The sequence below is a fragment of the Melozone crissalis genome, unplaced genomic scaffold, assembly GCF_028551555.1.
Source record: "Melozone crissalis strain CALT ecotype California unplaced genomic scaffold, PUWL_Pcris_2 ptg000023l_1, whole genome shotgun sequence".
NCBI lineage: Eukaryota > Metazoa > Chordata > Aves > Passeriformes > Passerellidae > Melozone > Melozone crissalis.
In genome coordinates, this window is record NW_026535801.1 from 21705295 (window position 1) to 21729093 (window position 23799).

At 38.7% G+C, this 23799-nt stretch overlaps 1 protein-coding gene across 1 annotated transcript in view; it reads right to left on the reverse strand.

Moving 5' to 3' along the window:
- Nucleotides 1-1244: 1244 nt before the first annotated feature.
- GAD1 (glutamate decarboxylase 1) overlaps nt 1245-23799 on the reverse strand; it is a 30373-nt gene continuing 7818 nt past the window's right edge. The window contains exons 4-17 of the mRNA XM_054277512.1: nt 22864-23022; nt 21917-22159; nt 19114-19204; nt 14961-15073; nt 13495-13610; nt 13279-13358; nt 13020-13074; nt 11935-12051; nt 11711-11775; nt 8311-8389; nt 6565-6714; nt 5117-5224; nt 4357-4446; nt 1245-2792 (exon numbers count right to left, since the gene is read on the reverse strand). Of these exons, the coding sequence (XP_054133487.1) occupies nt 2619-2792; nt 4357-4446; nt 5117-5224; nt 6565-6714; nt 8311-8389; nt 11711-11775; nt 11935-12051; nt 13020-13074; nt 13279-13358; nt 13495-13610; nt 14961-15073; nt 19114-19204; nt 21917-22159; nt 22864-23022 (1640 nt within the window). The 3' untranslated portion in view covers nt 1245-2618. The remainder of the gene's footprint in view (nt 2793-4356; nt 4447-5116; nt 5225-6564; nt 6715-8310; nt 8390-11710; nt 11776-11934; nt 12052-13019; nt 13075-13278; nt 13359-13494; nt 13611-14960; nt 15074-19113; nt 19205-21916; nt 22160-22863; nt 23023-23799) is intronic.

The window sequence follows — 23799 nt, forward strand, 5'->3', positions numbered from 1 at the left end:
CAAGGGAGATGGAGGAAATCAGAAATTCCCACCTAAGAACTGGGGAAATCATAAGAACCATGGCATTTGTGTAGAAAACCTAAAATCCTCTAGTGAAGCTAAGTCACCAGTTATGTGTCTTTGGATTAATTATATTAGTTCATATTGTTTCTCATGAACAAGAAGGACTAAAAGAATTTTTTCAATCTTCTATAGCTGCCCTTTGAATAAAGTAAAACTGAGACCAGATTTCAGACAGAAGTCTGAAATAAAAATGTGACATGTGCTTCTTCAAAACAAGCTTCTTTCTGTACTCTAAGAACAGTTCTCAATGAGAGGTCTTCTAGTTTTGATGAATAGCTGGTATCTATAAAGTTTGGCATTCAATATTATGGAAGTTATCACTAAAGTCAATGTTTATGCCAACTACACCTGTACTGCAGGCCTCAGGTCATACAGCATGGATGTTTCCATCAGGAAATGTCAAATATTGACTACAAAGTAATACAGTAGGCTTATAATTGAGCAAGATTGAGGTTTGAGATGAAGAAGGCAAGAAACCAACAAAGAAACACTGTCTTGAAAAAAATCTAATGAAAGGAATACTGTATTGGTAAGATTACTAGGGGGTTTCATGATATGGAGTAACAATCCAGATCGATTTAGAAAGTCATACTCATAAATCTAAAGGTCAGTGACAAATTTACAATAATTTTTAGCTTCAACACGATTTGAAGAAAAGATTTTACAGAAGATTTTGAAAGAGGAATAAGCAAGAATTCTATGAAAACCTGGAAAGGCTGTGCTGTAGGAGACAGCATTTACTGTAACAGCTTCTTCCTTCTCCCTTTGCTAACACAAACCTGAGACACCATCCTCAAAGGACAACCAGTGGGACCTGCAGGATGGAAATCTCTCTTACCTGTAGCTGTCTTTCCACAGGACTGACAGGGGCCAGAGAGACTGCAAAAACTGCATGGCATGACTGTATTTCACTGAAAGTTTCTAAAATAATTCAATTTTATTACTGAGGTGGAGGGGAAAAAAGCAATTAATTACTGCTTTGCAAAGAATCACGTGTGAAAACACTTGAAATTAGCATATTCCATTTATCACCATGACACTAACTCAGTGAACAGAGGATTATTGAATCTCCATTTTGTTCCACTACTGTGTTTCTAGTATGGACTTTTCCACTCAGTAATATTGATTAGCTATTGATTAAAATTGATCAAGATGCAGATGATCAGATGATGCAGACTTTGAAAAGACTAACCAGTTGAAATTATTGGGACAAGCTGGCTGTATTAAAAGATACTGAGATTACTTTTGGTTTTATTTATTTTATAAGCTCCAAATTCCATTTTAGTGAAATTCCATTTCACTAAAAGAATGATGTGGTTAAAACTCCCACAGAATTTAGTTAAAATGGTCACAGAGGTCAGTTCTGAAATAAAACTCAAAACCAGGGGCCTTGGTTAGCAATCAATATTGACTAGAAAAGCATTCAGAACACAGAACAGTTTGACATTACAATAAATAAAAGTGAAATTTCTAATAATTCTAATAGATTAAAGGGATTCCATGATTTGATAGTCTACACACAATGTCAGAATTCCTTATCTTCAGTAAAATTATCTGTAAGTTATACTTTAAGGGCACTAGGATTTAAACAAAAGTGTCAACTAATATTTTCTTATTTTTTCTTTGGCTCACAAAGACACTAAAATACCATAAACATTATTTAGAACTTCAATAATATATAAATAGGTTACATTACAAACGGAAGAAAATACAAGACAACTCTTCAGCATGGTAAATCTCTGCATATAAATAAGCAAATGTTTCAGATACCTACAATTAAACAGTTATCTTGCTGTAAAACTATTACATTTAAATCCTTTTCCACAAAGTAATTTAACAATAATATACACAATCTACACAAATTAACCTCTAAAAATACAGCAATAATATACCTGTTACAATGACTCTGCTACTGTCATCCCCTGATTTGACACTAAAGGGCAAGTACAACTATTTTACTCAAAGGTGCTCTTAGAGATTGCTGTTTTGTATGTGAGAAAAGCACCAACAATAAGATCTAATAGTGTTATACATTTTCTTTAGCTCCTAAGAATCTACATTTTAGAAATGTTTCTATATGTCTATTTCTGTCTGGCAGAAAAACTTGTAGCACATTATCCACATCAAATTTGTTGAAGGAAAACTTAATTTTCTTAAAGTGGAAAACATGCTGTGGCTTTGATCTAACTTTATAACCACTTTATATATATATATATATGTATGTATATATAATAATATATATTTATTTATACTGTACATATATACTGTGCAGAGTTCTTAATTTGCTATTTTAATATCTATTAATTTTCTGCTGTCTACAATAAACAAGACCAATGTAAGAGTCAATAGTACTTCAACTTCAAGATAATACATTTTCCCTCAATAATATGATCTACCAACACATATATATTTCAGTAGCCTATAGTTGTTTTGTTTAAGGATGTCTTAGGAGATTGCAACTTACAGAATTTCCTTTAAACATGTTCTGCAGAACTGGGTTTAAAAAATAGCCAGTGCTGGAAAACAGTGAATTCAAGAAATAAATCATTCAACCACTACAGCTCCTGCCCCAGCCTCTCAATTTCCTCAATGAGGAAGTCAATGTCAGACTTGGTTGCTGCTGGGTTTGAGATGACCATTCGGAAGAAGTTGACTTTATCGCCCTGAGGCTGATATCCAACCATGGTGGTGCCTGACTCCATCATCAATGCCTTGATTTTTGGTGCCACCTTTATCATAAAAAAAAAAGATCACAAAAAGAGAGAGAGACACACACACACAAAGAGAGAAGAAAAAAATTATTCTTTCCTTGTATATCACAGCATTTCTTAATTCAGAAAAAAGAAATTGACAAGCATTTGTTGTTTTAATAAAAGATGTCTGTAACAAGAAAAAGCTTGAAAAACTAAGTAAGATTGGCTAATTAAAGAAAAATTGACAACAATAATATCCATCTTTTTGATTTACAAATTAATAGTATTCCAGAGTATTTGCTGTGTAATTATTTTATATATTAAATGTATATCTCATTTCTTTGTGCTGAAGATTTTGTCATGATGAAACATTTTCTGCTTCGGTATGAATGTCCACTCCAGACCTTCCTGAGGGTAGTGGATATTTTCCATGAGAATATTATGTATTCTCAAAGCATTTTATATGGGGGGACAACAATGGAAATTTTTCAATAAGATCTATGTAATAAAGAATATTTTTTGTTAGGAAAAGCCATGGAAACCTTCCAGTAATTTTGCAGTACTGTGCATTTACCACAATCTCACTTCCTCGGTTTAATTTACAAGGAATAATGTTCTGACAGTCTTAATATTTGGTATTGACTAAGCCCAGTTTTTCCATCCAGACTTTCATTCTCCTGCTCTACTCTCTGCCAGGCAAGGTCAGATGTCTGGCTCTTTCACTGTTTTGTAGAATGCTTTATGATGTCCTCTAACATTTAACAGGGTTAAATCAAATATTTCATCCCTCTTGCTGTTTCTTACTTCTTACCGCTATCTTCCTCTATTCTCTCTTTGTTTTGGCAATTTCTTTATCTAACATGGGACTGGCTTGACTCAGGAATTTTACCCAGGAATTTCTAGTCCCTTCTATTCTCTTCCCCCATTGTGATGCAGCCATTAAAACCTCTACAAAATCTCCCAAGTTTGCTCATTCTTCTCCCTTCCATAACAAACACTCACACATACAGACACAAAGAGCAATTATTTTTGACACTGTGATATCATTCTTTTATCTCCTGAAAGTATTTCATTCCTCTTCTGTCTAAAACATTACTACAAAATTACTGTATTTTGCTTCCCTCAGGTCCTGAATAAGATATCTTTTCTGGTGGTGCTTCTATGATGCCTTCCCTTTCTTCTACTACTTCAAATAAATATATCCCAAAGTCCTCCAAAGGGTATTCATTTTCACTGATATGCATTAATGCATTGGCATTTAAAATCAGAATAAATACCTGAGAAGGAACTCACAGGTTTTCATGTCCTTTACCTGTCCAAGCATTTTCAAACAATTACCCTCTGTTTCTCTTGTAGATAAGCTGTCCTATCCAAAGAAGATTGTGATTCCGTAGGCCTAGCTACTTTTTGAAGGCTTGTAACACTTTGAGCACAGGATAACTGAATATGTTCTGAATCTGGTTCTATAGGGAAAACATTTCTTGAACATCAATATAAATGAAAGACACAAGTGAACAAATATCAAGGTCATTACAAGCAATGGAGAACTGACATCTCAGAATTTGGAATTATCCTTTTACATTTAACCAAAAATACTTACCCTGTGTAGCTTTTCTCTTCTCTCATCAGAGTCTGGCATGCCCCTGAGACTTGGAGGAATATACCAAAAACATACATTTGTATGCTCTGGCTGCAAAAAGAACCAAACATATGCATCAATTAAAAAAATTATACAGCTCATTCCAACACTAAAGGCTAGTCAGTAGCATATTTTATCACAGACATGAAAGACAAAATATAGTATTAACTTTCCTAGTCCTGCATGTTAAACAGCCAGAAATGGATTACAGTACTGCTGCTTGCCTCTGCTGCCTTAGATTCCCTATATATTGTCCCATTTGCAATATTTAGGTTGCTAATGAAGTGCAAGTGCTTTTCACCCTTGTGCAGTTCTATGAGTAACTGTTTTTCAGGATCACAGCAAGGGCAATCCAATTTTCCTTTCCTCAGCAAAGGGGGAAATGAAGTTTATACTATGATCCAAAGGTTTCTGTACTGGCTCTGGCAAAAGAATATACAGTAAAAATAGCAGATTCTCAGTTAGGTACTAATAATCTCAGTATGAGTAGGTTGTATTAAAGCGTTCTTCATGCCCTAAACTGAGAAGGCTTCTGTGGAAGAAGAGGAGATAAACCTGACATTTATGATACAAAACCACATGTATTTGACAAAAAATCTGCTCAGATGCCAATAGTCAAGTAGTTCTTTAGAAAATCAGAGCAGTTTTGCATAGCTGTCCTGAAGAACTGTGAGAAGCATGAAGACAGATTTGGCTCACACATATGTGAAAGCAAACTTACCTGCCCTTCAAATACCATCTCAAATTCTTCTCTGTTTTTGATTTTAGTGTAGAGATATTCTGCCAGCTCCAGGCATTTATTGATCTGATTTTCAAATCCTACTGTACCCTATTTTAATAAGAAAGTAGGTATTAGTTATATGGTCATTTCTTTTCCTGCTCTGATGCAATCACCTTTTCAGATAAGTTTCACTCTTAAATATTTTCAGGCAGAAAACATTTAGCAGTATTATTTCTTGTAACTTAAAAGTAGCATTAATCAACAGTTAAAAAGTGGCTAAAAGTGGCCCAATTGTAAGTCACTATTTTGTTTGTCTCATTTTAAGAGAATTTATTATGAAAATAACAAGGGCTTTCACTATTTTTAGTAGATTATTTTCGGTCTTTTATATTTTTTGGGCTTCCAAAAATATTATGGATATTATGTCCTGGCTTCACAGCTGCTGCTGAAAGACCAGAAACTTAGAATGGGAATTCAGTTGAAAGTGTAAGAATTGGGAAGTAAAATATTTCCTCTGAACAGTTTGCTAGAAATGTGCATTTAACCAGCAAGCAAAAGTCTGCCATACGTTTACTATGTCACTTGCCTACCCACTGATATCTTGTCAAGGTCATAAAAAGTATAAAGTATAGAAAAAGTATATGAATATTGATAATAAATAGTTGGGGTTTTTTTTTAAGTACACTTTGTACATGAATGAAGAAGCAAGCATTTTCTCCCAAAGTGAAAATTGGTTTATGATTTTAGAGTTTATCATTAGATTTCATATCAATTTTATTTTAAAAATTAGACTCTGGACAGGTTACCCAACTGAATTCCCATTTTGCCAGCAGAAGATAAAGAATAACAGTAATGAGATGACTGCAGATAAAGCAATAAAAATGGAATGTGTTTTCTTGACTACATGAATCCTCATCTTGTGAACATGTAAGCCTGGACAACAGCCCATGCTTAAATGCAGCCATCCAGGCATACCACAGTAGTACCAGAATAACTGTGGAATTGTCACTTGGGCAATGCTTGCTCAGAAAAAGGCCTTTTTTTGGTTTAAAAAGCCATTTATAAAATCTCTGCATTGAAATGTCATATTCAAAGGACCCTTGTAAGTCATCAAGGCTGCTCTGCTGTTACAAGTAATCTGTCATAAAATACTATCCAAGTGTAGAGCATCACAGCAAGAGATCATTTTGGTGCCCTGCACTCTATGGTTTTTCTGCAGGACTCATCTAGTGACTTAAATCTTTCTTCTAATTGCCATCTGAATTTACCAACAGCTAGCATTGTTCTACAATTCACATAGTACCTTTCTGAGTTAATACTTGGATATTTCTGTGTTTAGAGATTGCCATGACACAAATATGTATGTTAAAATGAAGTATTCCATTACATGACACTTAGAAATTAAATAAATGCATTTCTGGTTTTTGAGCTAAACTTTTGTTATTTACCTTTGCTTTCCACATCAACCAGAATTTGAAAATGTCTACATGCCGACCACACTGTATTGCCTTATCTCCAGTGTCATAGGAGACATCATACTGCTTGTCTGGCTGGAAGAGATAGCCTGCACACATTTGATTGCAGCCCTGAAGGATACCCTACAACAAAAAACATGTACACTTACATGACTTACCTGGCATTTGTGCATGAGAGAATGTACACATTAATAATGTATAAAAATGTATTTCAAACTTGTACAGGAGGATTTTTCTTTGATGGGACATATTATAACATACTGACCTTGTTTTGCAAACCTGAGCCACAAAAGTAATTTCATTAACCTAAGGTGGTTCTCTTAGAAGTCTCTGAGTAGCCATATGGTCTTACACACAGAAACACCCCCCTGAGAAAACATTCACAGATTAATTTGGAGACTTACTTTGTGATATTAGCTTTCACCACTTCAATTTATAAGGCTATGTTCTTTAAACTTAAATTTATGATTTGTTAAATTACCCGCTAGAATAAAGCTGTGGTCTCTCAATGCAACTGATTGCTACACAAAATGGAGTGAAAAATGTAATTGAAGGTTTAAACTTTGAATGTTGTTCAGCTTTATGACACTTAACATTAGGGATAAGTATAAGCACAAATAACATAAACTGGACATTTTTTGCATATAAATAAATATGGTTCACAGACCAATAGAAATCTAGGGACTACTGGAAAAAATGCCTGGTGGAAACACCGAGCAGCAAATTCCTTATGTTACACAGAAGTCTTATATGTGACGTTTCCAAAATGGTTCACATTTCCTTTAGAAATTCCTTAAAACTGCTTTTTGCAAGAAACTTGAAGACACCAGTGTGTCTCATAAATGCAAAAACATCTATCAAAGTTCTCATACAGAGAACAAAAACTCTTGCCAGAATCCTGCAATAGCTGGCACAATAAGCATGCATGCCACTAAACAAAGGCTTGTGCTTCCCTTCAATAGATGTGTTTTACAAAGGGAAATAAACGCTGCAGTCCTCAGTTTAGAGATGGATTGGTTGGAAGAGCAATGGCAGACCTAGGGCTGCAGCTTCCAATTCTTCCATCCCAGTTCTATACACAGGGATTACTGCTTCAGCTAAGTGCCTCTAGTAGCAACTGGCATACAAGAGGTTAGTAGGCAACACCATTAGTCCTATCCACATGTGATACCACATATGATACGATTTTTTTTAATAATTTAATAAAAATACGTACTGCTTAAAAGAAACAAGACACAAGGTTTTTCTTTAATTGATGACAACTAAGAATCTAGATGCTAGCCCTAAGAGTCATAATAAGACCAGCATGTTTTCTTTTCAACAGAACTGGGAAACTTCTAAACCACTGTGTAAGGTAAAAACTTGCTTCTTAAGCAGTTTAGACTGTGACCAAGTACTAAAGCAAAGGCTCTATGTTCAATGTATCATAGAAACAAGGGGGCAGGTTCTCAGTACATTAGCATGGCTCTGTTGTTGGTATCAGAATATGCAAAGATCCAACAGGTGAGGATCTGACCCATGTTGTCTACTACTTTAATTTAAAAGAGCCAAAACCCCTAGGACAGATAAAACAACTTCCAAAACACAATGTAAATCCACACAATTATTCCTTCCAAAAGAAGTTTTGAAATAAAACAGATTTTGCAGTACCCTCTTAAAAAGTAGGGCTTGATATTTATTTTTTAAAAAAAATGTTTAATTATTAAATATAATGCAGACCTTCTCCCGGACAAGAATGGCAGAACATTGTAACAACACTCCCATCATCTTGTGTGGATTCCAAGTGACTGAGTTGGCTCTGCAAAAAAATTACACATTCAGATAGGTTTGGAAAACAGAAACTTAATCTGAAGCAGTCACCTTTGTTTTCTGCTTTCAGCTGGAAATACAGGGAGTTTTGACCATGATGATATCACTATGGGTGTTATTGCTTTCTTAAGTGTCTTCTTTCCCAGCTATGCTGTCTGGGAAAGGAATTTTTTTCATGTTAACATTGCAATATCAGACTTGTGATTATTTTATATTATTACTAATACCAGTAATATTACCAGTACCAGTTAATAAGTATCAGACTGATTAGCTGATACAGTAACATCGTCCCCAGATGAGTTCTCTTCTAGAAATAGCACTAATAAAAATAACAAAACCTCTTTGATATGTTCTATTGATTCAGGGTACTGATTGGGAAAGTGGGGTGTCAGACAATTAAGGGACTAATATGAATTGTGGGAGAATACAGTTCTTTACTGAACAGCTGCTGGAAAAATAGAAAGGAAATAAAAAGATGTTCTGCATGCTTACCTGCTTTTCCAGTTAGAGCCACAGCCCTTGCTTGTCAAGCCTGTGGACTGTTAAAAGGCTCTAAAACCTTACATCTTATCCTACCATTCTCTATGTAAAGCTTAAAATTTCTTACATGTAAACACAAGTCAATGCACAAGATCATCTAATTTACAACTCAAACAGATGTTCTGTATTTTAACATACTATCCTAGACAGTTTAATGGTGACACTGAAATAAATGTGCCAACGTTGCACATCCATTGACCTTTCCACCCCAAGTAATTAATTACCAAGTGTCCCCTTGATTCACTGCATGTTCCAGAGAAGCAAAGTTCATAATTGTATTTCACAGGCTATGCATGTGTTTTTACAATGTAGTTGAAAGAAAATTAAAAGGTATTTCCTCCTCTCTGACACCTTGCTCTCAGAGGACACAGACACAACCACAGTTTCTCTGTTTTGAGGAACACAGTGATGTCTTCACCCCAGTCTGAGGATCACTGATTTCCAGATACAATTCCAATCCCTGTATGTGCTAGATTAGACTGTAGCAGCCCTCAGCTGAAGGAACAGTGCAGCCTGTGCTGTACCTGGGGAGCTCACCATCCATCTGACATCAGCTGCTTATGCAGTGCAAACCAGCAGATAAATAGCTCAGACTTATCTTTTAGAAAAAGTTCACTAATAGTTCAGATGAAGCAGTCAGGAAAATGGAATTTATATAACAACTTGTTTCCTTTTGAAAACACCACGCCTTCAGTTTAGCACATTCATTTAACTTTCAGGGTTTCAAACAAAGACAATTTCAAGTCGCTCCTCACAAGGAGCATTAGGTTTATGTTAACACAAAGCTGTCGCTCTCTCCTCAGTGCAGCCCCCAGGCAGAGTCTGTCCCACCACAGGCAGTCCCAGCTCTGTGCCGTGGCAGCATGCCAGCCCTCCATGCCAGCGTGCCCAAGCTGGCCAAGTACAACCTGTGTTATCAGGAGAGCCCAGCTGGGGCCCGTGACAGGCAATTACCCCATGCATGTGGGCCCCATCCCCTGTCTGAAACCTGTATAGCTGACTGGGAAAGAAATCATTTCATGCTTCATAGCCTGCTGCTTTCTCTATTTACTTAAAATTATGGCCTTAATTAGCACCTTAGGGTTGACCTCAGGTCAAAAGGGGTGTGCCAAACTCCTGTGACCAAACCTCTGTATCTTAAGAAAATTATTTTGCAATGCTGACTTAATATTAGACATGTTGCCGTGACTCACAAGTAAATTGGGCTGGGCAAATGTTGATTGGATTCTGCTGCTTCAGGGTACTCCACATCATATGCTGCTGTCCTTGCAACAGAAAGGCCCCCATGGTTTTGCTGCCAGTCCTTCCATACACTATCCTTGATGTTGTACTTATTCTTCACTTACTGCATGAGATGCCCACACCTAGGACAGTTTGTTTGCCCTAAGGAAGAGCATTGCTCACTATACTCATTTTACTATTTTACACAGTGCCATATTCAGAATGGCCAACTCAAGGGAGTAATTTGATGCTAATTAAAAAGTACATGGATAGAGCTTGCTTCAAATATTTTTTTTCTTCTCTGAAGGCTGATAGCTGCAATGATGGAAAAGATCTAAAGTTTGTGATTCTTCATTGCTTTTCGGATTTTTTTCAGATGGGCACCATTTTATGGTTGAGTGCTTTCAGTGAAAATCTAGAGATCAACACACCCATGGGATTATAAATATAGCATCTTCTACAGACTTGTCATCGTTGGATATGGGTACAACTGTGCCAAAGACTATGCCTGGAATGAGTCCTGAGTCAAAATTGTAAGAACCAGTGGGAGGGTCACATTCTCACTCTGCTGTCACTACCAATACAAATGCTTTGCCTCTTCAAGTTTGATTCAATCAAAGGCTGGCTTCTGGTCTCAGTGGGCATCTTGGTAAACTGGGTTACCTACCTGGGGGTACACACATGCTCTTTTCTCCAGACTTCAGTCTGACCTCAACAAGAGCTTCCTGCTTGCGTCATGTAATCCCCACATGGCACCAACACACAGGCCCCTGTGTCTTCAGACAGGTGACATCTGTGACCCTTTCTGGCCTCCCTGTAAATGACCTCAGTCTTCTCCATGGTACAGCAGAAGTGTAGCAGCTCTGTCTATCATAGTCCTTTCAAGCCTTAAAGGTACTGAAACTTGCCCCTGAAAATTGCTGCTAATTCAGTATCTACCTCCTCTCATTGTTGTACACACCACTCTATTTGTGTGTGTGTTTGTGTATAAATAAAAGTGATATAAGACTAAGCATATGTATGTGTTCCATTTACAGAACTCATGAAAATACACTTTCTATTTTCCAGAAAACCTGCAAACATCTTTCAGGAGAGAACCTCTACAAATTCCCACTGTGGGTATTCATGCTCAAACACCTTCCCTGGATCCCTCACTTATCACTGGTATTCTCAAAGCCCTACATTTCAGAGATTGTCTAGCTCTCACACTTCATTTTTTTCTTCAAATACTTCTCCATCCATTCCCAGACTTATGATCCCTCCAAAGCTATTCACAGAACAACCTCAGTTCCTTTTTGCCAAGTAATACCCTTGTCTTCCTTCAAATCTGCTGAAAACTTACCTCTCACTCAATGGTACATCACAGATTTCTTCTGTAGCATTGTTTCCATCTCCCTAGACTGAACCTTTTCCTTTTGCCTCACTATTGTTTAATTTAGTGTTTAGACTCCTCCCCGTAGCAAAGGAACATTTTCATGAATTGCTGAAGTGCCATGTACCTTGTGAAAGTACTTTAAGAACAGAATTAAAAAGAGGCCCTGGGTAGTACCTTTCTATTCCACTCAGTTTGTGACGGTGCTTTCGGGACATTAAGAGTCCACCCCCCCAGGCAGCCTGGAAGAGACAGGAAAATCAGAAGAGTCATTTTTTTGGAAAAGCTCAACAGATTTTAGTTTACTCAGAGTCTAGTAATAAATATTTTAATTCAAGAAAAAAAACCATGTAAAGTGAGATCCTCTTTTGCCCCACTAGCAGCGCTTTTTTGTTACTTACATCAACATGGAGCCAGAGGTTGTATTTTTCACATATATCTGCAATCTCCTGTATTGGATCAAAGGCTCCATATACTGTTGTGCCTGCAGTTGCATTTACAAAAAGAGGAACGTATCCCTACCAAAAAAAAAAAAAAAAAGTCAACTATAAATTGAAAACACTTTCAGAGAGAGAAAGAAAAAACAAAAATAAAAATAATTCCAGAAATATTATCTCATTTTGTAACCTAAAAATGTTTATAAAGAATATTATTTTGTTCAATCTCTTTCAGTGAAGAGATTCAAATAATGTCATGGAAGATTAACAATATTCAAGTAAATTTGGGACTTTTACAGCAGTATAAACAAAAATTAATTAAATATGATTTGAAAGTCATTATTTCAAAGCTTGAAATTGTTCCTTTAGTCCTTATCTACTAATAAACAGAACAAAGCAGAACAAAGCAATCTAAAACAAAAGCAATAAATGAGAAACTATCAGATCAAAGAGAGACAGTTTTGAATTAGATGAAATAAATGTGAGCTGCTATTTCATAGAGTTCCCAAATATAAAGAAATTAAGAAATAAAAAAAAACCCCCTTGATTTCTCTTTGGTTATTTTATTAAAAATCCATGGGGTTTCCCACTGCATTGATTGAAGAAATAGCAATTAATGCCAAAAATTTATTCTTATTGTCTATATTTAATGAATATACGTGCTACTTACATGAAATCTATAGGATTTTTAAGGGCTCTCCAGAATCTTTTATGGGTTTGGCTAAGTTTAAAAGTTCAGATAAAAGATTTTGTGTTTCCATGCTTGTTTCCATATATTTCCACACCGGAAGTTATTTTTAAAAATCATGAGCTACAGTTGTGGTTCAAGAGTTAAAAAGTCTTTTGGTTTTAAACAGAAAATGGAAACCTCACCAAGACATACAGATAATTCTGTAAACAATACATGAATGTATAATTAAACATATAAAAATACTGTTATTGTATTTATATCATTATGATGTTCTCTTTAATGTCCACACTCTGGCTTCAAAGGAAGAAGCAATTTTACTAAGCCAAGCATTTAAGCACCAGTTTTTTAAAACACAAACCTTTTCTTTTGCTTCCAGAATTTTTGCCTCCAAATCAGCTGGTATTATTTTGCCTCTGTAATTATCACAGAAACATAAAGGCAAAGAAAGTTAAAGAATGTATATGTAAATAATAGCTGCAGTTGAAATAATTTAATAGGATTTTCTCAACAGGCCATTAACAACTTGACACACTGTACTAAATCAGTCCTTAAACACAATAAAACAAATTTAACACATGAACACATTTAATCTATCAAAACTTTAGCATTCATCCTACCTTTCATCGCATTTTATCAAAATAACATTGTCTGTTCCAAATCCAAGTGTAGCTCCAGCTTTCTTTATTGAGTAGTGACTCTGCAGCAAACAAATGAACATGAAATGGAGAGGTTGTTTAATGGTGAAGCATTTTCACAACATATGTCATGTTATGACATGTGTTGTGAAAATGTAAACTTATGTAAATTAAGAATCAGCAGTGTATTAAGCTCACATGCTCTGAGGTAAAGAGAACCAGTTTAGGGACTGCAGCCATGCCTTTGGTTTTAACTTCAGGGAAATACTTGTAGCGTGCAGCCATTATGCTGTACATGTTGGAGATCGCTCCTCCTGTGAATGAACAAATAAATGAGTAATACAATAGTGATAATGACAACAAAAAGTATATTATACCACAGACATTTGTGTCTCATTTGCATAATGCAGTGAAAGTGGCAGTGAGCTATGAAAAAACATTTCTCTGAAATGCACTGGCATCTGTCTGAATAGCACAGGACAGACTCTCGAGAAAGCCAGAGTAACAATCAGAATTTCTTAAGTGCCATCTCTTTCAATTGCTATCATTTTGTAACACATTCCTAAAAAGTTCAGCTTCCATTGTGCTGCTTTTGTGCAAACTTCTTGTTTGCAAGAACAATAGGAACTTACTAACTTTTCTGAGATTGAAGAAATGTCATATATTTCATGGATTTATCCCATCTTACTGTAGATGTAGAAGTAGATGCTGAAAGGTAGATTTCTACAGCTGAGCTACTTCTTCTAAACTCCCTCACAGTCACTTATGGGAAAGAGGCACATCACAGGCTATGATTCACCTAATCTATTTTCACACTTAATTTTGAAGAATTTGAATACAGGGAAAGCACCTTTTTATCTTGGTTTGCTGCGAAAAAGAGCCCTGAACAATTAGCTCAGTTCTTTGGTGCAGACCTCAAGCTTTAATACGATCAATCTCATGCCTAAGCCTAGGATGACTTCTTCCTCTGAAATGTCATTGATGAGAACACTGAATTATCTGTACTTTTCTAGCAGATAGGAATGGAGTGTGCACTTTCTGTGGGCTGTTCCAAAATGAGGTGGTTTTGTCCTTTATGCTCTGTGACAGGATGGTGTTCCCTCATGCCAAACCTAGAAAAGTCCTGCTGGGCATCCACATTGTCCACACATTGACCCAGGACCTTCACATGTTTCATCACCAGTCATTTCTGTCACTGCCTTTATGTTCCTTGCATGGGAAGACACATTGTCCTGGTCTTTACACCACAGTCATACTTGTGAATGCAATCAGATTATATCCCAGATAACAAGTCCCAGAAAGTGACAGACAACCACAAACTTTTTCTGACTGTGAGCCCAAATCCTCGCTGACCACCAAAGAAACCAGTATATGATTTTTTAGAACTTCTAGTCAAAAGGAGCTGTGGTTGCTCAGTGCCTCCAGAAATGAAGCTCATAAAAGGGGTATCTAAATGCCTAACTGTATACTGTGGTCAAGTTTTAAATGCCATAATGCATAGCCATACACAGAGATAATTTTTGACCCCAACTATTCTGTGGGATGTTTAAACAAAGCATTCCTACTTCTAAATTGCATATAGTGTGAGTATTCAGACACAGCCTATGTTTATTTTAACTTTCCAAGTTTTAGTCAAACCACCAAAACAGAGAAGAAAAACTCACCAGGTGAGAATATTCCATCACCATCTTTGTTCGACCATCCAATAATCTCCCTCATCTTTCGAAGTGTTATTTGTTCCATGAGGACAAAGACAGGAGCAATTTCATAGGTAAACCTGCATGGATAAAGCAAAAATACCAAATAAGCACAATATAGATACAGATTCTAAAAACACACAATAAATTCCCAGACTGTGATCTTTTGTTAAAACGCTCGAGGTTTCTAAAAGTTTTCCTGTAACTTGAGGTCCTGATCCTGAAACTTTACCCAAACAAAAATCCTCAGGAAGACAATATTGGAAGTACTGATGAATAAAAACTGCAGCATTATATATTTTGCAGCTTTCTATATAGTGAATGTAAAACCTAATGTTCAACATCATAGGGCTGCTGACTTCTGTACAAGTTTGTCCTTTAAAACAACTGTTTCCCAAAGTGCCAATTCCACACTTGTGGAATAACATTCTGCTAAGTCCTTATGAAAACAGTGAACTTCATTGAGCTAAATAAAACCATAATTAGAAGTATTGAGCTAGGGTTTCAAAGTTTAAATATAATTAATTATGTGGATTTATTCTGTTGATGATCTCCAAGGACAACTTACTTCTACAATACAACGTGATCAATAACTGTCAAGAGTAATTACAAATGATGATTTTCTAATTACCAATTACCAAAACCAAGTCAGCAGTCAACTATTGTATCCACCTAATGAGGGCAAAAAACATTACATATCCTGGCATGCCCTGATGTCAGAGTCAGATATGTGGATGGAAATTGACAACCATACAACTATTTTGGTGATCAAGGTAGATGGACAAATTACTACTGCTGTAAACAAATTCTGCTTACTGTCTGTGGGGAAAAAAAAGTAAGGGGGAAAAGGAAGCAGAGAGAAATGAAGAAATCAACCTCTGATTTCCAAAGGAATCTGTAAGAGTATGACACCCTGACACTTCAGGTTTGACTGATATTCTCTGCTTGAATAATTTTGCCAAAACGTCTGTATTGTCTCTCTAATACTAAAATGATATTTTGAGAACAGGTACTTGAATGAGACATGATATTGAGAAGGAAACAAGTGTCTGAAAAAGCTTGTCCTTTATTTACAGCTACACTGGTTGCTTCCACTGTTAATATTTTCTTCAATTTTTATGTGTCCTTAGTCCATCAGAGAAACACAACCATTATTCTTAAAATATTCCCTTAATATTAAAGATTTCTAATTTGTTTAATTATTGTGACTGCTATTTTCAAAGCCAAAATACTACTTATTTTGTTTTTATCATCATTAGAACTGGCAGAGACACTTCAATACTGATCTGAAGTTTGGGTGCTGCTAATATTTACAAATGGACAAAATTAATAAACCAGTGTCTGCTAATAGTGGTTTGGAGTTGTTTTGTTTTTAAGCACTGCAAGTCTAGAATAGATCCCAATTTTTATTTAGGCAGAATGATCAACTGATGTCCACAGGAACTCAGCAGTCTATAGATCACTGTAGCTCAATACAAGGTACTCTTAAGTCAATGTGATTATTTTTTCCCCACCAGTTTAAAACACATTTTGGGTTTTGTCCTGAGACCTTGCACACTGAATTTTGAATATCTTTAAACACAAAGAAAATACTACTTATTTATTCTATTCTGTAGTTATTTTCTAAGTCTCCAAGAACTGACAAGAAATAAATGATAGTAGATGTTTATAAATTGCAAGGCCAATGAAGCTATATTAGTTGATGGGTATGAATTTACAAATCATGTCTAGTTAAAGTTCATTCCACCTTACTTGTTTTAAACTTAAATTATTTTGAAATATTCTGTAAAACACAAAAAATGTGTTTGGCTTACAAGGAACCATCAAACTTTAGAATCAATCTCCAAAAAAAGCAGATTAGATTTTCCTATAGTTACAACATTTACAGGTATTTCTGTGAATTAACTCACAGTCATGAGTATCAGCTCGTTACTACAGAATGTACTAACTGGTTTCTTGGGAGAAGCCAGTGCTGGCAAAATTCTGCTCTCACATAAAGGACAAATCACTTTATCAGACCAAATTATTCTAGCTACCATTCTTTTGTTGGCCAGCATGTAAAAAGCAGTCTGAGAATAAACACAGAACATTTTACATCAATTTTCTATTCATAAGCATATTTGCACAATACTGAAAACACCCATGTATTCCCTTGTCTCAGCTAACAGCGGGCATAAACAGAACTTCCAGATAATTTTTATTTTTAACCTCAGTTGGCTGCTGCATGGTGACAGAATGCCCTGTGCTACAGAACTGGATGAATAATGAAATTCTGAAATTCCCATGCTGAAGGTCTCATGATTAGAGATTGAGCTATGAATAGCACATTGATACATTATTTCCAAGTCAATGGGGAAAGCTTATTATGTTTATTTTTATATATTATCTTCACAGTGACACTTAAGTAATATTTCCTAATGATAATTTAAAATTTTAAGGGAGTACAGATGTTCTGATTACTCAAAACTCATCTGCAAAAGAAAATACATACTTTTAATTGTTCATAAATATTTTAACTATTGTTTATCTGTAGAAAAGAAAAAATGGCATATCAAAAACATCCCTACTATAATTCAATGTTATGGTTGCTTTTGTGTTATGTGCTCATGTAGCTGTAATAGGTTGGAACAGTTTCTAGGTAAAGGTCAAAACCTGTTCTGGTGTGCTGGAACACTACTCAAAACAAATACCGTGTTCCCCAGAGCTCACAGAGGTGATTGGGTTATTTTTAATAACCTTTTCTGTCAGTTCTTAGAATCATATTTTACAAACATCTTCCTTTAACCTTATTTGCAAGTACTGTGTTACTTGAAAGCACACCATGTCAACTTTGGTTTTCTGAAAAAAGGGCACACTAAGCCTCATGCTAACAAATAGATACTAAATTTTCATGTTCACAGAGAAGTATTTTCAAGATGCATTCTTTTTTAAAGCACAAGTGGTTGAGAAAGTAGCTATTTAACAGCTTACTTTCAAAAAAATAGAAAACATCAATTAAAAAGAGTTCTTTTTTAAGAAGTGACTAATTGAGTGCAATGTTATGAATAATGATGTCAGTACTTCTTTACCTGTCAAAGTCTACCATAGAGCTGAATTCTTTTATGTCTTATCAGATTTGTGTAATTTCACTGATTACAAAAGGATAACTAAACTGGGATAACTAAGTTAGCCAAATGGGCTTGGAAAAAGTGACACTGAAATATATACCAATTTCAGAGAAACAGAGAAACAACCTTTAAGCAAAGTTTTGTTTAGAAATGTGATCAGAACCGTTTTCACTTTGAAATGTGCTGCTAAAAAGGCACCTCAAAGCACTTTAAAGTTTTTACAATACTTGTTTAATAATTAAAACATATATTGTTTTTGTGGATGTTTTTGTTTAGCGTTTTTTGGGGTTTTTTTCGTTAATTGCACTCTGCTGAAAAAAATTCATCATAATTCCTTACACTGACATTTACCTTTCATTAACTCTGAGGTCAAGGAAAATTAGGAAAAGTTTCTTATTTGATGCATTCAGATGTCAAATTTTACTTTTTTTATACTTCCCTTTATTCGTTTACACATGATTTATTAATCTTAGATTAATTCCTTCATTAGCATACAATTATTTTTCAGTGTTACATTTTTAATCATTTTGAAGCTACCCAGAAGCCAACTCTTTACCAGCACATGAACAATAGGTATTGCCTCAGCCTGCTATCTCTGAAGTCAACAGCAGAGAAGAAAATAAATTTTTCCATATCTTGTGTTCTAGTGTTAACATGAATAGCTGCAGACCTGTTCAGTCTAGAGACAAAGCTTTTTTAAAGAAAAGAAAAATATAGAGAAGATTGGTCCAAAAAGGAAAAGTAATTTCCGGTTACTATATTAGAATAATCATGTTTTACTTACCATGTCCTCTCAGATATTTGCATTTCTATTTATAAGAAACATAAAACTGTTCAGTTTCATGTAATTATTTTCATTGTCTTACAGACATGACATATTTTTTTCTGGAAGATGTAACATTCATCATTTAAAAATGAAAATTGTTCATATCTGTGACAATACATATCTACCATGATACATGGCAGCCCATGTAAGCACCAGTCCCAGACACTGGTGACAAGACACTGCTTACATGTTTGTGTTAGCAGTAGATGTCAGCCACTCCCCAGCCAAGCCAATAATGTCCAGTCCTGTGGACAGCTGATTGAAAAAGCGAGGGTGACCTGTAAAGAGAATTGAGAGCAACTTAGAACAAACTCTACCGGCATCTCTCAGGTTTCAAATTTAAACCACCTACCTTTTCTGATAAAAACCACAGAATACCTGCAGCAAAGTTTTCAAAGCAAGTCCTGCTTATGGGGAGACTGATAGCCAACATTCATGGGTGTCTTATTACAAACTTCAAAAAATGCTTCGGATCTGAGCTCCTGTATGGAATCATTTGCCTTCAAAAGAGAACCTCAGAATCGACGGCTGTAAACACCGCTGGGACCTGCCCAGGGGCCTGGGCTAGCCCATCTCCAGAGCCCTTTTCCGACCTCTGCGGTGCTGAGAGCTCGGGAGAGGAGTACACGGTGGGGGACACCCCCTTGGCAGTAACAACCCCAGGTGCCGGGGCTACTTGCATTTGAATGGAGCAAGAGAGGAAGGCTCAGGCGCTTGAACTGGGGCTGCAGGAGTGAGACAGGGCTGCGGAGGAGCCAGTCTCTTCCCGAGTACAAGGACACGGGAGAGACGTTTTGCGGGGTCTCGGCAGCAAGGTCCCAGCGCTGCAGAGGGGGGACAGGGCCCCGCAAGAGGCCCTCGCCTCGGGCCCTTTCCCCACATTGTCTATGAGCTAGAATTCACCTCATTAAACAGTTTGCTATTGAACTGAAGCAAATCACATCCCTGTGTTTCAGCAGAAGTTGCTTTAACGACTTTCATAAGCAATAATCCCGAGTCTCGGGGACCTACTTTTCTAGCATGAAGAGAGGAAACTCCTAACAACCGGTACCGGCTGCTGAGGGGAGGTGGGGGGTTGCCATGATTTAGACCTCTCTGCTCTCTGGAGAAGGACACGCAGATAGCACACTGGGGACAGCCCGGCCCTAGAAGAGAGGTCAGGTCTCGAAGCCTGGAGGGGACCCTGTCAGGTCGGATTCGGTTCAACACGAGGAACATCAGCATCTTTTGACATGAAGAAACAAATGCGATTCTGCCCCGAGCGATGTCAGCAGAAATCTTTCGGAGGCGTGAGCCTGCCGGCGCTGCCACATCGCGACACTTCCCGAAGAGGACACGCCGCAGCCGGGGGTCTGCTCCCGCCCGAGGAACCCACGGCTCGGGGCTAGAGCCCAGAAATACCACCGCGGCTTGCCTGTTTGCTTCACAAATCAGCGCTTCTCTCCCTTTTCAGGACACACTGACGGGCAAGTTATCTTCAGCGACATTTCGCTGACCTCCCATAGCTGTTAATGAGCCCGCGATCTCCTAAGGCTGGGCTGCAGATTCAGACCCGGTGACTTTGAAGGGAGTTAGAGAGAGAGTGCGAGCCCCGGGAGCCCACAGCAGAATGCGTGTCCTGGGCACTCAGGCGATCCGAGCAGCACTTTAAAGCTGCACCACACACCGCTTTGAACAGAGCTTGTGTCCGGTCGGATACCTGCCCCTGAGGTCCTGGGGACACGTCCTGCTGGCCCACAGAAGCTCCAGGGGAGGTTGGGGTGAGGGGAGGAGGCTGCACGACTTGCGGCACAATAAAGAGCAGAATAATGGTGCAAGCACACAGAGCGCAGCCACTCTGACTTAACCTCAGGCCACCTGCCCAACAACCCAAGCGTTTGGGAGTAAAACACTCTCGCCTTTGATTAAGAGTACAAAAATCAAAGTATACGCCTGACTCCAGTAAATCGATCAAACCATCATGTAAATAGGAAAAAGGACAGAACGCTACGCCACATCCGTTGTCAAGATTTTGCTCCTTGAATGCACTGCATTGGGTCTTCACGGCTCCAAAACTAAGCACAGCAGAAAGCTGCGGCCCGTCCTTCAGGAGCCATGGCTCGCAGCTGCCCGGCCGGAGAGCGCCGGGAAACAGCCCCCGGCCCGAGCTCCCGCCCTCCGGCTCCGCGGGGAGATCCCCGCCCGCTGCGGCCGAGCCGAGCGGAGCCGAGCCGAGCTGTGCCGTGCCATGCCGTGCCAAAGAGGGCAGCCGGCCAGGCAGAGCTCAGCAGTCCTGAAACGCAGGAGCAAGGCTGGGGACAGGAAACTCGGCGCACTCCATTACCGCTCCAGCTCCTGACCTGCTTGGATACCTACGGCTGTCAGGGCTAGTTGCCAGCCAAGATTCCTTTGGATCCAATGCAAAACATTTCAGGCCAAACAGCCTGAGAGAGCATTGACTTTGCTCTAGAGCCTGGCTACAGCTCACCCAGTCAAATAACTGATCACAATCCGGGATTTCTGTTTGATTCAGAAGGACCTGGACGGCCAGGCCTCCTGGGTAATGGGCTGAAATCCACAGGGTTCCTTTATTGATGATTCCTAGGATTTCAGTCTCTTTTTCATTAAACGTTTGATGAACATAAAGAAGAAAAATTGCAAATTCTGTGTCATTTATGCCCTCATTTACCTAATGATATTGCTCCCTGGAGATACAGACAGCTCGTGTTTCATCAAGTGAAAGAGATTACGTCTTTAAAACTTGTTTCTGTGGTCTAAAAACAGCACTGAGCCCGTCCCGGCAGGGACGGATGGTCATCAATAAATGAAGTTTCTGAGCAGAAACATTTCCAGTGCCTGCAGCCAGCCCTGGAGCCAAGCCTGTACGGAGGCACAGTCATGGCTGTAGAGAGGGTGTGGGCTTACCTCTGTGAGCTGTCAAGCCCTCTTCACCGTGAGCCTGAGAAAAGTCCCAGGAGGGACTCGCCACAGAGTAGCGTGCAAAAACCTACCTGTCCTCACTCCGTATTTCAGGGTGTCCCGACAATCCACCAGAATCTGCTCCAGGGACTCAGGGTTGTCCGAAAGCTCCAGGTTGAAGCCCTCCATGCCCTCCAGAAGCTGGTGTGGGTGGTGGAAGTCCAGCACTTTGGTGGATCTGTCAAAAGTCTTCCTCACGTAATTGAGGAGGATGTCCACAACCTCCAGCAGAAACTGCATGGTCTGCTCCTCACCATTCTTGGAGGGCAACAAATCTGTGGGGCAAACCAGCTGTCAGCACTTGCTTTGGGAGAGAGAAGCAGAGATGAACCAGCCTCGGCTGCCCACAGCGTTCCAAGAACCTGGAAGCCACGGTCCCAGCACTGCCTGGTTGCAGCCGGGCAGACTCCCGGTCCCTCTCACCCCACGGAGAAAGGCAAGCCTAGGTCACCCACAGCAACAGCAGAGGTACCTCCAAGGTGCCTGGCCTAAGAGCACGCCCTGCCACACAAAGGTTGTGTGGTGTGAGGCACTCGACTCCTGTGGGCCAAAAGTACCTGAAATCCACACCTGCCCTTACCTTGCAACATCCCCACCTCCACCCTGCAAAGGGATTGCTTTCCCTTTCCCACTCTTCTTGCAATGGCCCCCTACCAGCAACCATAGGCTGCTTCATTACTATTTTATTAAGGAAGATAAAAACATAGAATTACTCTCCTCCCGGATGCTGGATCTGGAGAAACCCCTGGAACCACTGAAGCTGAGCTGCAGGTGATCAGCACAAAGTACGTAAAACTGCTTTTCAGGCAGCTTGCATACATCACCAATGCAGCTCCCAAAAACACAGACACAGAGCTCCCTTCAAAAACAGCCAAGGAAAAACATGGTCTGAACGTGGCTGCACTTCCAGGGGAGATGAGGGCAGGACTACTAAGGGACATGCCTGAGCTGGAGCAAGGAGAAACTGTAAAGTGTTTACCTCTGGCATACAGATTGGAAAAGTCTGTCTCGGTGCGCCGGAACCTGGATTCCTTCTCACTGTTCTCGCATGCCAGCAGGCTCTTGGATGACTGCTTTTCCTTCAGAGAGCTGACGATCCGGCCCTTGTCTTCCAGGCTGTTGGTCCTTTGCAGGAACCCTACATTATTATTGCAAGGTGCACAGGTCAGAGTTTTCTCACTTCCCAGCATGTTTAGAAATATCTAAAGCAGCTCTCTAGACAACAGTTAAAAGCGGTGTTGGCTCTAGATCTGGCTAATGAGGTCAGGAATAAGGGTATTTATGGGGATTATTTGCCTCCAGGAGGGAGAGTTCAAAATGCCATCAACTGCAAAAACGCAGCCATGCAAAAAACAAAATTTCGTCATTTAGTGCACTGGTAAATTCTTATTAAGTCGATCAGACAGATTCCACTTCAGTAATCAGCCACTGGAAGAGAGTTCAGGATGAGTCAATGCTATTTCAGCCTGCAGGCGAAGTTTATGGACCTAGCAGACAGGGGCAATGATGTATGATTAAAATTAGGGCCATTTTCAGTTCTCCTCGTGGTGCTCTCACGCACAAAAGGCATGAGAACAAGCAGCCATTCTGGAGCATCCGTCCTGAGAGTGCTAGAGCTCTGAGGATACCAGTAGCACTCATGTAACCCCACCTTCCTATTATCAGTAAGTACTGATGCGGATTTTCCACCTGAAAAGATGCTTTGATGCTAACAGTAATCATCCCCGGAGGTTTTAAGAGCTCTGCTCTCACCAGGAACTGCATCTTTGGCGCCCAGAACCCGAACACAACTGCTGCTGTTATATGTCATGGCAATAATAAACCCACTCACCCCAAGAATTGTTGGGGCGGGAGCCACACAGAGTCCGCAGCGAGTAATGAGATCTGTCTACTTTAACAAGGCAGGGAGAACAAT